At 39.1% G+C, this 14,381-nt stretch overlaps 1 protein-coding gene across 1 annotated transcript in view; it reads right to left on the bottom strand.

Moving 5' to 3' along the window:
- LOC134872766 (protein turtle homolog B-like) overlaps positions 1-14,381 on the bottom strand; it is an 86,847-nt gene that overhangs the window by 61,731 nt on the left and 10,735 nt on the right. The window contains exon 2 of the mRNA XM_063896197.1: positions 2,248-2,439. Coding sequence (XP_063752267.1) covers positions 2,248-2,439 — 192 coding nt within the window. The remainder of the gene's footprint in view (positions 1-2,247; positions 2,440-14,381) is intronic.

The following is a 14,381-nucleotide window of genomic DNA, read 5'->3' as shown; positions in this document are numbered from 1 at the left end:
TCGAGTTACAAAACGATCCATTTTATATGTATGGTCTTCTCAATAATGTCGCTGCGTGCATCCCTGTGTCTGGGTCTTCAGTAAACTGGGGCCTGAATAGGCTCTCGTCCAATCATGGGGAACCTGACAGAGCCAGCGCATAGACATAATATTATGTCTATGAGCCAGCGTGTGTCACACGGCCTCGTGATTGGCACATCTGCCTCCATTTTTCCGTTAGCTATAATATTTTGGATTTGTGTTGTGCATTTAAAGACATTGCAATTTGTGGGAAAAAACGGTTTGTAAAAAAAAAATATATATATAAAAAATTGTCTAATCAACCAAAGATTTCGCGACCCCCCTGCAGTACCTCCGCGGACCCCCTGGGGGTCGCGACCCCCCTGTTGAAGACCTCTGATCTAGAGAATTCAAATAGCTCTTATCAATGCTGACAATTTGAAACTCCCGGGTCATTTGAATCCGTTAGGAACCTTTCTGAGAGAAAAATAATTTCAACAGTTTCAACATAAAACCAAAAGCCAGCATACGCTTTTTATGTTTACTAACAGAAAAAACAGATTTATAGAGAGCTGTACAAAGAGAAAGAGGACTAACGGTTGTATTACTTCCCTCATCCAAGATGAGGAGGGGAAGCAGGAGAATCATGGGGAAACAATGAATTAGGAAACGTTAACAAAGACTTTGTTGCTCCGTCAAGTTCAAAAGCACAATAATATATGTAACCAGCACAGATTCCACTATGAATTATGAACAAATATTCATGCTTTACAGAAAAAACTGACTTTTGTTGACACAATTAGCATCTATTCAACAAGTAATTCATTAATAACTGCCACAAGGACACAGCGCTCATACTTGAACAAAAACGTTTTTACATTTGATTGTGTCTTTAAGAAATTAAGACTTATTTAAAGATCCCCTCTGGGCAAAAAAGATACAAATACAATGCTGTGAATATTAAGTTTTCCGGGCATTCACATCCAATCTCACAAACACTTTGTCTCCATGCAAAACCTCAGCATCTTGGAGAAAACTGTGGGATCCATAAGAAGGGAACATTTTTGAGGACTGACCAACAAAGTGAGCTATAAAGCTGCTAGTCTCAGCCAAAAACGGAATCTATGAATATGCTAATTAGTTCATGTCTCTATTTCCCTGAAAAGGCCTTTTTGTTCACTGTTACTCAGTGGTGTAAATTAACTAAGTATATTTACTCAAGTACTGTTCATACGTTAAATGTTGAGGTCCTTTATTTTTTAATCCTCGGGATTGAGAGAAACTGTAGTTTCGATCTCTCCGTCTGTACACACAAACTGAAAGATTGACAATAAAGTTGACTTTGACTACATCCATTTTCTGGTACTTTGTACTTCCACTCAACTACAATTCAGAGGGAAATCGTGTACATTTACTGCACTACATCTATTTTTTACTTTAAGTCACTTTACAGATTTGGAATAATGTGAAACAATAGTCAACACTTAGCTGCACCTTAAGCAGCTTTGATAACACTTTAATGCATCAATAATTATAATCAAATCATATAATATATATTATTCTGAAATGGAACAATCTGCATAATGATTACTCTTACTTTTGGTATTTTAAGTATATTTTTATGACAATACTTTTACTTGCAACAAAGTATTCCTACACTCTGGTATTTCTACTTTTAATAAAGTAGTAGATGTGAGTACTTTACTGTGAGTAAATTGAATGCTGGGCTAAAATTAGATGCAAACAACACTAAATCCTGCCATTTGTTCCAGTAGATACAACTGTGTTTTAAGAAGAGCAAATTAATGTAAAAAGAAAACCTCTGTACCTCAGTGAAGTAGCTGTAAGCAAAACGCATTATTAACTGGCGGGGGGAATTCAATTCCCAGTGAAACGGAACTTTGACTTCTGCACTGTGACATTTGATGCAGTGAAACAGAATATTTCAGCAGTGTACAATTCAGGAGGGACTTAAATCTTTTGCGCTTGTCGGGGGGCTTAAGATGTAGCTTGATGCAGAGATACAGAGGACAGTGACATCCGCACCTTCAATGTTGCTAAGAACTGCAGATTGATTGATGGATGTCCTCTATCATACGTTGAAATTGGTTGGTACTAGCTTACCTACACTCATGTCATATTGTGTTTACAAGAAAAAATATTTGATGTAAAATGTAAATACATTTCCAACCCTTTTCGTATCAAGTCACAGATACAGTTTTGATGAAACTGCCTTCACCATCTTACCAGCATATTCCGGGTCCACATGAGGAGGGTAGAAGCGAAAATTGATGAAGAAGGGGATGGGCATTCCATACTTGAACCATTCCACCACGTAGGGCTGGCCGTTCAGGGGGTGGGACACGTCGCATCCCAGGATGACGTTCTCTCCTGCACGTGCCGTCACAAACTGGGGCTCCTCTCGCACTCCGTGGGCACCTGGAGGGTGAAACAGCCACAGATTAGCCAGGTCAACAATCCCAGGGGATCACCCACCCAGCTTGTGGCTAAAGGCCAATTTGAAGCATACACAACTTAGGTTGCTCTGTAGCATTTCACACAATTAAGTTCCAAATACACTGGAGACCACTGCACATCAGTAATAACCATCACAACCCCAGTGTAACGGCACACCTGATCCATGGCAAAAGTCCTGCAATCGTTCTTTAAGCGTGATGGAAACAGAGAAAAGGAATTTTGTTTAACCATGGTCCAGTTTCTTGAAGTTCACAGGGGTGTGAGACAGCAGACAGGGTCACCACTGTGGGAACAGATAATGCTCGCAGTGTGATAGCAGCAGAGATAATATGCCCTGTGTAGCGAACATTATACAGAGGGGAATCACAGCTCTGCTTGGTGGAAAATTGGCAGATCAATAATTCAGAAATTGTCAAAACTTATGTTAGATTACATAATAAAGTAAAAAACCCTCTGATTCCTCTTTCCAGTTTGTCATGCAATTCTATATAACAACACCGCACATTAGTTGTTCTTTCTCCCCCAAAAATACAAGTAAATAATAGTCTTTTAAACTAGTTGAATAATCACAGACTATTACTGTAATTAACACCAACATTTTTCTTGTTGATTAGCATGCATTGTCCAAAAACAACACACAGTAAAAAAATGCATGCTTTGTTTAAGCGAATACTTTTGACACCTGTCAGACAACATGCTTATTTACTTTTCAGGGAAAACGATGAGTTGATAAGATTGACACCACTCTCTTTAAAACTTCTCATCTAACTCTCTGCCATTTGGGTGTTTCAAAAAGTTAATCAGGTGCACTTGCCAGAATTGTAGTATTTGAGGCAGGCGGGGTGTAAGCACATGTTCCCCTTAAGCCTTCTCCTTGTTTGAGCCAGTGTTGACAGTCTATTCCTTACTTCCTCGAGCTATCAAGACATCAGTCAATTGAAGGTAAACAAGGTAGGAGTGGTTAACAGATTCCATTAGTTTCATGAGAAATGCCACCGTGCACACTAGATGGCTTAGATTACAAGGAAAAATAGCAAGAAGGTGTTTAGAAAAGCATGAGATTAACCCAGGAAGAGAGCGATAACACAAACATGTGCTAAGCTACGTGTTCCATCACTCAGGACTGCAACGACTGCCAGTGACAGGTCCAATACAGAGCCAAGGACAAGGGGCTGGGAAGAGAAAGATTAACGGCACCTGCAGACACATGAATGGATTTATCTTGACATAGTCATCTAATTCGTCTGACAGAATGTGGCCAGAAAAAAAACATAAAATAGGAATGTGACAGTAATGCGCCTGATGTCCAATAATACTTTGACCTTTAACCTATTTACAAAAAGGATTCACTATGTTTGCTCAATAGTGTGTCTGTGAAGCCGCATTGATCCCGGGCTAATTACAATGTAGCTCGGCTTTAAAAGTGGAAACCCGGCGTGGTAGCATTTTAGCGATTCAGCTAATCACATGTACACAATGCACGTCCCTCTGTGGCTGTAAGGAAGTAGGCAGCTAATTACTGCTGCACACAGATGATGGCCAACATTTCCTCTAATTACTGAAAGTAAACAGTGTAAGGCATTGTGCACAAGAACCCAACAGGAATGTATTCTATAATATCTGCAATAGACTTAGACATCAGCGTATCTGGCACTATATTCTGTAACAAAGTATAGCATAGGTTTGAGTGGGTAAAAACATTTTCTGAGACTGAACAAAATAAGTATAGTCAGAAGCGGATAGAGAAAACTAAGGCTCCCTAAATGATTGGTTCCTGGTTCATTGTGCACTAATCTGGTCTCATATGCAGGCTACGTGTACTAGGGCTGTGCAGTATGACAAAAAAATCATATCACAGTATTTTTCCAAATTATTACGGCATCGCAGTATTTATTTATTTTTCGATGTTTGAAAATGTATTTACATTTGTACATTTTAGCCCCACAAAAAAACACCTGATCAGTGGTGGCCTGGAGGAATCAGAATGCCATACCACATAAAAGTAATAACTAACAACAAAAACCCTGTTTGAAAATGTAAACAAATCTCCACCTTCCATAAAACTGCAGGGCGGAAATTTAAATACTTATTTATTGATTTATGATTGACCTCCAAACTTAGGTTCAAAATAAAAAAATAAAATGCAACTTAATAAACCTTGCTTCAAGCCATGGTACACTACACAAACAATATTCAAGTATTTAAACAGATAAAACTAGTGTAGTGTGAAGCTTGGTTTACTAGATGATGAGAGATAAGAAAAGTGATGAATTAGGTGAGGAATAACAGTTTCAAGGTTTCAAGGTTTCAAGGTTTTATTTGTCATATGCACAGCAGATACAGCGTATATGTTGGCAATGAAAATCTTATGTCCCGTGCTCCTCCAACAACTCAACATACATGGTGCAAATAAGATAAATAAAATAGTGCAAAAAGAGAGAAGAATATTTACAATATCAACAATAAAGATTTGAGGATGTGAAATATATACATAGTTGGAATACATTCAGTGGGCTAACTCACAAATATTCAAACGACTCCAATCGGCTGAGCCCCAATCCCCCACTTGACGTTTTCTCAATTATAAGTGCTTGTTGTGAAACAGCACAACTAACTGCATTGATTCTTTTAAGGCCAGCTCATAATACCTTATTAACAGTCTCTACTTCACAGAGTGGGCTTTCTAAGGCATATTGAGGCTGCAGAAAGCATGAAAGGGTTCCACAGTCACCTTGAACTGAGGTCAGTATGAGGAGAAACTAATTGTCTTGGTTTATCAGTAAATTATTATCTTATAATAAAGCATAATAGTTAAACACTCTAATAGGAGTGAAATGTAAATCAACAATTACCAGTAGCATAGTTTTACTAAACCCTAGAGAGGCGCATTTCAAGAGCCCTGAAATACAATGCACAACATAGAATGTGTGAATACACCTTAACTCTCCTAGACTGGTTACTTGCACACGGCATAGAGTATGTAGCACTCTTATGTAACATGTATGGAGTACATTACATCATTGAGAGGCTGTGTATCGAAGGGAGCCTGTGGATTGGTGATTTGATGTTCATACGTGCTCTCATGCTTGACGACAGAACCAGATAATAACTATGCTTTTCCCAGTGGTGAGCCCCCCCTCCTCAGACACACTACCTCAAGCCGCGCTGTGTGTTGATTGGCTGATGGTGACATCATGGCAGATAGCACAAAAACAGGCCCCTAGGAAGGTATGACTTCACTGTTTATAACCGAGAGGGAGCTAGAGAGAAGAGAAGAGGAGAGCAGCTGATGTGCCCACCCCCACCCATCAGGGTTCAGCTCATTTACAATCAAAGACCCAGGGGAGTGCACCATCACAAGGTGTAACCACTGAGGTGCACACACACACACACACACACACACACACACACACACACACACACACACACACACACACACACACACACACACACACACACACACACACACACACACACACACACACACACACACACACACACACACACACACACACACACACACACACACACACACACACACACACACACACACACACACACACACACACACACACACAGTAAGCAATGTGGGAGAAGGAAGGGGAGTGTGTGTTTGCTGAGTATTTGTGATTGTTACCAGGAGGACTGTAACACTTGGGTAATTATGCTTTGAAGCTGCCATCAGACTAAAAATGCTATTGTGCTGCAATATTACCTAAACCAGTAGGGACTCCACAAGTGAGCAACATGTGCAAAGTTATTGTTATTTTGAAGAGCTGGCATTGAGAACAATTTATAGGAAGAATTGTAGCCAATTTAGAGATCCCCAGAGCTAGATTTCCATCCAAATGTAGTGCATATCTAACTGAATTTTCCAGAAAATGTGAATTTCCATTGATGACTCATTCTAAAATTGCAAGTCAAACCTCAAACATGTAGCACATATTACAAAAAAATTGGTATTTATGATGGATTCGTGCATTTGAGTGAAGTCACTTTTCCCATCATCTCCTCTCACTATTTTCTCCTAGGCAGGCAAAGGGCCTTGGGAGAGCTGTTACTACCGGTATGATAAGGCAGGCTTGGGCTCCAACGTCTTGGCGTGACCATAAAACAACCTCTTATTCAGACAATAAAAGGACGATTTGACCCTGCCACTGACAGGACTTGCAGCGTCTTAGCATAATGTTGATTATGCTATTAGGAGTGGTGGACAATGAACGAGAACTTCAGAGTTGGTTTGGGCAGAGGCTGTGTCGAGCTTTATGGCAACCCGTGCAAATGTGTTTGCGATTTAACTATAATTACCTGTGAAACATAGTGACTGTCAATTAATGTCATTATATACTTAAACACAAAAGCAGGTTTAAAAAAATTCACCAATATTTGTTTTACTCATTTTTACACTAGTATACGGTAGTACAACTAGTTTGCAGGGGTTGAATTATGTAGGTAAGATACAGACAGCATCAAAAAATGTAAGCTTGAATTCATTAAGTTCTTCCTCTCTGATTTTAGAAAAAGTTTTATTTCATCCCTGCTCACAACACCCACACATTAGTCTAATGTGGAGCTGGCGTACGAGGAAAGGGCGGTGCTAGTGACAGTCTCTGTCTGTCTCTTCTGCGCACATTTTCAATTGTTTTATAAACACTTTTTATTAACCACCATCACTTAACTTGAATATTAATGTTGTGCTTCATGGATTTTCATATCAATGCTTTTTCAAATTCCAATAAATGTGAATTTTGTCATTTTACTATATTGTTACGGTAATAGCAGAATTTGAGGATGCAAAGTGATGCAATACAGTGACATTTCTGGCCATAAATATTGCAGTGTATAAATATGACAGTCCCAGCAGAGAGGTGCAACAGGTGAACTAGGATCATCAAAGGTTGGCATATTTGAGCCATCCAAGTAGTTCACTGGATAACACTTCGGAGAAGGACAACAGTATTTACATTTTAAAGACATTTCAAATGTTTTTTTTGCCCCTATTTTATTGCAAAGAAAAGACAGACCAATGTTCCCCTCATGGTGCCGCACTACACAGCCCTTCCAAAGTCCTGTGATTTACAACTTATATTTGACTCCAGGTCCTTGGGTGTCAAAGATAAGCTGTTACTCACAGTATAACTGCGGTTATATGACAGTATAATTCCATGTGACAGAACAAGCCTTACAGAAAACCGCACCTTTATATTTAGTAAAGCTGACAAATGAGCCATGCATGAAAACTCAGAGAGATGCAACGAATAAACAAAACAAGTATGAAACATTACCATGTATAAGACACACTCTAGTACTGTTTCAGCTGAGACTGAATATACTGAAGCCCATCAGTTATTAAGCGTTCTACAAGTCGGTTTCACTGTTTAATAAATGTACCACAGTACTGGTGTTGAAAAGAAGCCGCCTATGGGGGAATTCAGCATTGTAATGATTTGGTAGCGTAAGATTGTTGCTCGCTAGTTAGCTAACAGCGAAGATAGTGACTTCCACTTATGGCAGAGACCTATTTGAACATTAAAGCATGTAAACATGTCAAAAAATACAATATAAAACTGAAATTGAGCACAATATGTCCTTGTATTAAAACAAATGATGGTGATGGTCAAACTAAACTAAGATTTGATTTGAAATGTTTGAATATCAAGCCATCCACTCATTCTTGTTTCCCCAGATACTACTCTCATCTCCTTAAACTGCTAGACGGAGGCAATTACAAATGAATCTGCAGCAGCATCAGATTACAATCCAGCCTTTAACTATACATTACAACTTTGATCATTCCCTATAAGAAAGTGATACTTTAACCGAGTACTAATAAGATGACTTAAGTGCATCAAAACTAAAATCCAATGCAGTTAATATCCAATAAATTTGTTTTAATAAAACATATAAGATATTCCATTTAGAGCTACACCAGTGTTGCTTAGTTGTGTTTGTCAGCATGTGCTACAACCCCTTAGATATATCAGGGGGGCTTAAAACAGTAAAAGGCTGAGACTTGACCTAATTCTGGTCTCCTATTCCTACTTGGAATTCACAGGAGAACTTTCCAGGGAGCATGTGATCCGTACTGCACCACCCTGGATTTATAAAACCGCAAACATTGTGAATAGTCTGGACAACATTGTTGACTTCCATAGACATTTAACTGCATTGTATGTCTAAGCAAACAGCTGAAGCCAACTGTCAAGGTGACCCTTTACTTGAACCAAACAGACTTCAGGTCAGCCAGTTCTATCATGGTGTTGCTGTCAGCAGAATGTACACTACGGATTTTGTCCAATAATCCTGTCCTTCTCCGTGACCCATTTTCCCTGGTGCTGCTGCTTATCTACCATGGCCATACAAAATCCTGCATGAAAGTCAGAGTTCGGTGTTCTCTGCCACAGAGCAAAATGTGTCAAAGATTCTGTTAGCCATCAAATGAATAACTGTTGATGAGATATTACAGTCAATCCCTTGATGCAATGCCAACAATTCCACCAATTAGCTGCTGCTTCTCTAGCTGCACTGATGATTCACCCTTGATACTGTTCACCCTAACAGTACCCGTCATGGCAAAGCAGTCTGTGTTACAGAGTGGAAAACTACGACCCACTGCGTTTTCGCACATAAAATAAAAACCCTGTATTATCACTTTAAGACTTAAAATTGAACAATTTGTTTATTTTTCATCAAAAAAGTATCACTATCTGTACCTAGAATCGCCATCGGCTCGTTTTAACCCCTCATAGAACAGCTGTATAATGCAGCATTAGAAATTCACGCCCCACAAGTCCCAAAGAATTGAGTTGGCCATTGATGCAAATTTTCGTAGTGGCCAAACGATGGCATAACACCTTCCGTGTCATCGTGACATCATAGCTCCCAAAAAGACCTAATCCAATTGATCGCTAATGGGAAAGAGATTTCTGTTAATCAGCGGGGGAGCGGGGGGGGGGGGGGGGGGGGGGTAAATCAAATTCTGAACATTTATTATCCCTGAAAACTTTGTAAATTGTGCTATCCAGAATTATTTTCTTTTCTTTTTGACTAATCAGAGACCGGCCGTGATGGAGGGGCTGGGTTTTCAAATAGTAGAATAGGTAAACATTTCCAAACCAATTTTATGTTTCTATGTTAAAAACTCTTCAATACTGACAGCAGAAACAAGAAAGTTAAACAAGTGTATTTATCTCTATTTTAGAAACACATACCATAGTTATCACATACATTGTCCGAAGATCATGTTTTGAAATTTGTTCGGCAAGTTGCTTTTAAAGCTGTTGCAGGCTACAGGCTTCTACCTTGAGGGCAAAGAAATGTTTTTGAGTCTCTTAACTATGTTTGACTGGCTGGAATTAAGGGCAGATGGGGAGGATCAGCGGACACTCAAGTTCAGGAATGCTCACAAATAAGCCGGGGAAACCCAATGCATGACTCATCTTGATGACTCTCAGTGATATATATTAATTGACAGCAACTACAAATCAGTTACCATACTGCATCTACACATGATTTCTACCACAAGAATTGACTTAGTTGGGCCGGCTATGTAGAGATGCATTCTGCTCAGAAATGGACATGTGTTGTCTGTTTAGCTGTCGGATCATTAGGAGCTTCAGGGCCTGTGTCCACATAGTTCCTTATTTGGAGCACCAGCACCTTTTTTCAATTGTTTATAAAGAGGAGATGTTGAATGCGTCCGCCTGGAGATAAAGCAATACACCCGGCGTCTTTTTCTCTCGCTCCGAGCTCTAAAAGTTGAACCGCGCTGGTGAAATTGATGTAGGAATTAGAGGAAAAATTGTGTTTTTGGCCGTGTCTTTCAGACGGAAACTATCATAACAAAGACTGAAAGCTCATTTGTTTGAGCAGATCAACTAGCGGACACTGTTGTTGTTGGTGAGTGTGTGACTTTTATCTCTGTGCGCCCATCCGCCTCCTCGCTCTACGGCTGTCAGACTGAGTGGTGAAGATCATTCAGACAAAGTGTGAGAGCAAGTATCTTCTGGTTGGATTAAATGGTGAAAAAACCATTGTCAAATAAATATGAAGTAGCTCAGATAGATAAATGAAAAGGCAAAAAGGGAGAAGATAGTCCGTCTTATAAAATGTGTGATATGTTGTCAATAAATCGATGTCACAAACATTTTAAAAAGCTATAGGAGAGTTTTTTTGATGAATTGCTTGAAGGAAGCTCTTCCCATCACCCTGCCAGGGCCTTTCTGCCAGAAAAAAGATGCTATGCAGACACAGGGCCTCAGTCTGCCCCGCATGTTTTCTCTATAAAGACACTGGGAACAGGTCACCATAACATCCCATCATTTCAAGTATTCCTTGAGCATTTTGCTACCTGAAGATGTCCTTAGCATGATTGAGGGAATATAGTCATCAAATGAAGGAGTGACCACAGTGATTGGTTCTCCTAACTACAGCAGAAGTTAAAAGCAGCACACAGGACAAGGAGTGTTGATGTAAGTCACTGTCAAACAGAGATTTTAAAAGTCATTCATTCTTTCCATAGTACAGGAAGACAAGGATAAAGCTACTATAAGTTACAATAGCAGAACATTATATAATTATGCACTGATCACTGCCATTAATGCCCACATATCCAGCAAAACAGTTGTAAATAAACACTTAAACCGATGAAAATTACTAATAGTATACATTTCTACACACACATTTCCATTTTTACTTCAAATGTTAACCAGTGCAAGTGGTACAGGTGGTCTTATGAGTTTCTTTGTCTTTACAGAACTCCTAGAACTCTGTCTTGTATAGATTGTATTTAAAGATGTAATTTGATTTTTCATTAAAAATGACATTTGAAGATTTCTTTCTGTGTCACATCTTGGAAAGACCGTATTTTTATTTTGTAATTTGCCTCCCCTTTCTTCATACAAACAAAGGACCGACCAGTTCGAGCAGTTTGAGATTCAACATCTTGCTTGAGCTGCGGTTGTTCCCTTCAGATTTATTGGTCTTTCTCTCTGCCATTATAATGCCATGGTTATGGGGATGACACAAGCCACAGAAATAATTTACAATAATTCAAGTCAAGGGTGTCAAGGGTGATGGACTGAGCGAAGAATGACACGCTGTCTTCAACAGCCACCAGTTTTTGTCGCTATGGATGGATGGGCTGTTATTTATAGCAGCGTTTGTCACTTTTGTGGAATATGTCTGGTGCTGAACCTCTACAATGGCTTCTGTGTACCTTGCTCCTTAGCAGCCAGTGGAGCAAGTGTCCATATAGTTGCACTATGGTTCATTAATGCTCTTTTCAGTGAAAATATTTGGCAAGGGCTAATTATAATGATATCCTATTTTCAAATGTGTTCTCGTAAAAAAACAGTTTTCACATCAATGCAATACAATTATGATCTGCTTAACCAGAACATAGGATTAATTGTTTTATTTTAGGTTGTTTTTCAAATTGGTATCAGGAGTCGCATACAGTGTATAGGTATGGACTAAATTTCTGTTATCGTCACATCCATTGTTCGGACAGTGCAGCTTAAACTTTCAAAAGAACATCCTCACAACCCGATTGGGAACCGGTTGATATCCATCTTAATTAAAGCAGAAAGACAGGATAATTAATGCCAGGCCCAGGGGACACAAGTATAGTTCACTGAAATCAAAAGAAATCCAGTTCAAGTTTAATTTGCTACCTGATACAGAATGTTTCCTAGAAAATCTGTTATCAAATTGATTTGAATGTTTTCATCAAGCCCGCTATATTTTTAAAAAGCTTGTTGGAATCTGTACCATTTCAAGCTGTGAATGGCTTAACAAACAGCAATAGAAATGTTCTAAATAAGAAGCTTTTCTCAGCTTCAAAGACATGAAGCAACAAGTATTCTGAAAATTAATCAAATGTGTTGGATTACATGCAACATTACATCGGTGTGTTCCCTTATACTACAGATAACAGTTCCAGCTCCAAACACTGACTGAGCATGAAGGAGTTGACTCAGATGGTTTCCTCTCTTCTCAGCCAAAACCACTTGCTGCTCTTTTTTGCTGTTTCTAAAGATTACTTTTAGTCCTCATCAAAATCCTTCAGTAAACTGGTTGAACATGTGAATTCAAATCAACAGCATTCCCTCTTACATTGCTTCAGTCCCTGTAAAAGGGAATGCTGTATGTCGCAATCTGAGTTTTTATGTAATCATATCACTTGGTGTAGGACTAGATATACTGTCCTCACATCTTTGTGAACTACATCAAGTTATTGCTTCTGCTGATCACCAGCTAAAAAGCATTAGTGTGTTTTCCATTTTCTTTTCTGCCATGTACACTGTACAACACACACACACACACACACACACACACACACACACACACACACACACACACACACACACACACACACACACACACACACACACACACACACACACACACACACACACACACACACACACACACACACACACACACACACACACACACACACACACACACACACACACACACACACACACACACACACACACACACCTAATCTAGACAGTCTCAGGACAACAATTATTTGTTGCCCTGCTTCATGGAAAGAATCAGAAAAAGGCTTTTTGCTGCACTTTTAAGGACTTAATCTTCCTAAATAAAAAAAAGTCCTGCTTGAAGTCTTTCTTGTAAAACCATAGAAAATACATCTGATAAGTGTAAATATCCACTTTATCAGATGCCGGAAGTCTACATTTGGTCTACTGATCTGGCTGCATTTTGTGAAAAAGGGACATGTAACATGCTAGAATTAACATGACATGCTATCTCTGCATTTAGTCATCTGTCTCCACAGACTTGCATTTGCCAACCCCAATCAATGAAGAAATGTCAAGTCCTAATTTGAAAGGAAGAAGCCCAGAAGCCACCCACCATCTATAAGCCTCTGGGATGGCAACATGTGTACAGCTGCTTATTAGTCAGTGATATTATATCAGAATTCTGACAGTGTCATGGCAGCGGCTCACACCAGATAAGATGGCCAAACACTGAAATTGTCTACCAGGAAACCATTGTATTCTAAGTCCTGCAGTTTAACTCAAATAAATATAAATAGATGCCTCGTTTTGTAAGAAAGCAGGAGAGTTGCACACTACGACTAAGGATTTTTTTTTACAGCAGGATTCCTGACAGATATGTAGGACACAAATCCTGTATTATTTGTGAAATGCTGCTGTCCAATCTCCACAGTAAGCACATTTTACCTGGTGCTAGAGGATATACAATGCCAGCTCCCCTAATACATCTCTATTTAGACATGACAGCTATTCCCGCCTCACTTCATGTCCTCATGTCCACAGTGCGCTCCCCCTGCTCTGAAAACAGCCAGATGTCCTCTACTTTCCAGAAAGCTCACAATTTTTCATTCCTTTTTTTACAATCTTCCTATAACAATCACATATGAAGACAAACGTTTGTTCTCCATGCATTATCTCCAAGCTGCTCTGTGATATTTTAGTGAACTGTCAGAGCCTTTCATTGATGCATGTGTCTGCATTGTTCCTTAGCTGTACAGTAAAGATCTGACCTTTCGATGGAAAGATAACAACAAGTTCACGTCAGCAGTTGGCTAATTAAGTTGTTACTTGAGACATTGGAAGCAGAGGCTAGCAGGATGATCTATCTGAGAGTCATGGACACTGCAACAGACACAGGGATAAAGCTACTGCACATACAGCAGTTTGTTTAAAATAATACAAAGGTAAATAGGTAACATTTCAGAATTTAAATGCCTAAACACTAAAGCTATGTGAGATTGGGTTGAGTTGAATAATAACATTCTCAAAATCTCCCAAAATGTTCAAACCCAGAAAAAAAAACAGGTAGTTTTTAAAATCAAGGTTTTTCCATTTGGTTATGGCATCATAAATACATTTTTATCTTGTTTTTAT

This window comes from Eleginops maclovinus, chromosome 11 (assembly GCF_036324505.1).
Source record: "Eleginops maclovinus isolate JMC-PN-2008 ecotype Puerto Natales chromosome 11, JC_Emac_rtc_rv5, whole genome shotgun sequence".
Taxonomy (NCBI): Eukaryota; Metazoa; Chordata; class Actinopteri; order Perciformes; family Eleginopidae; genus Eleginops; species Eleginops maclovinus.
Note: the sequence above shows the minus strand (reverse complement) of the source record. Positions and strands in the feature narration are given on the sequence as shown.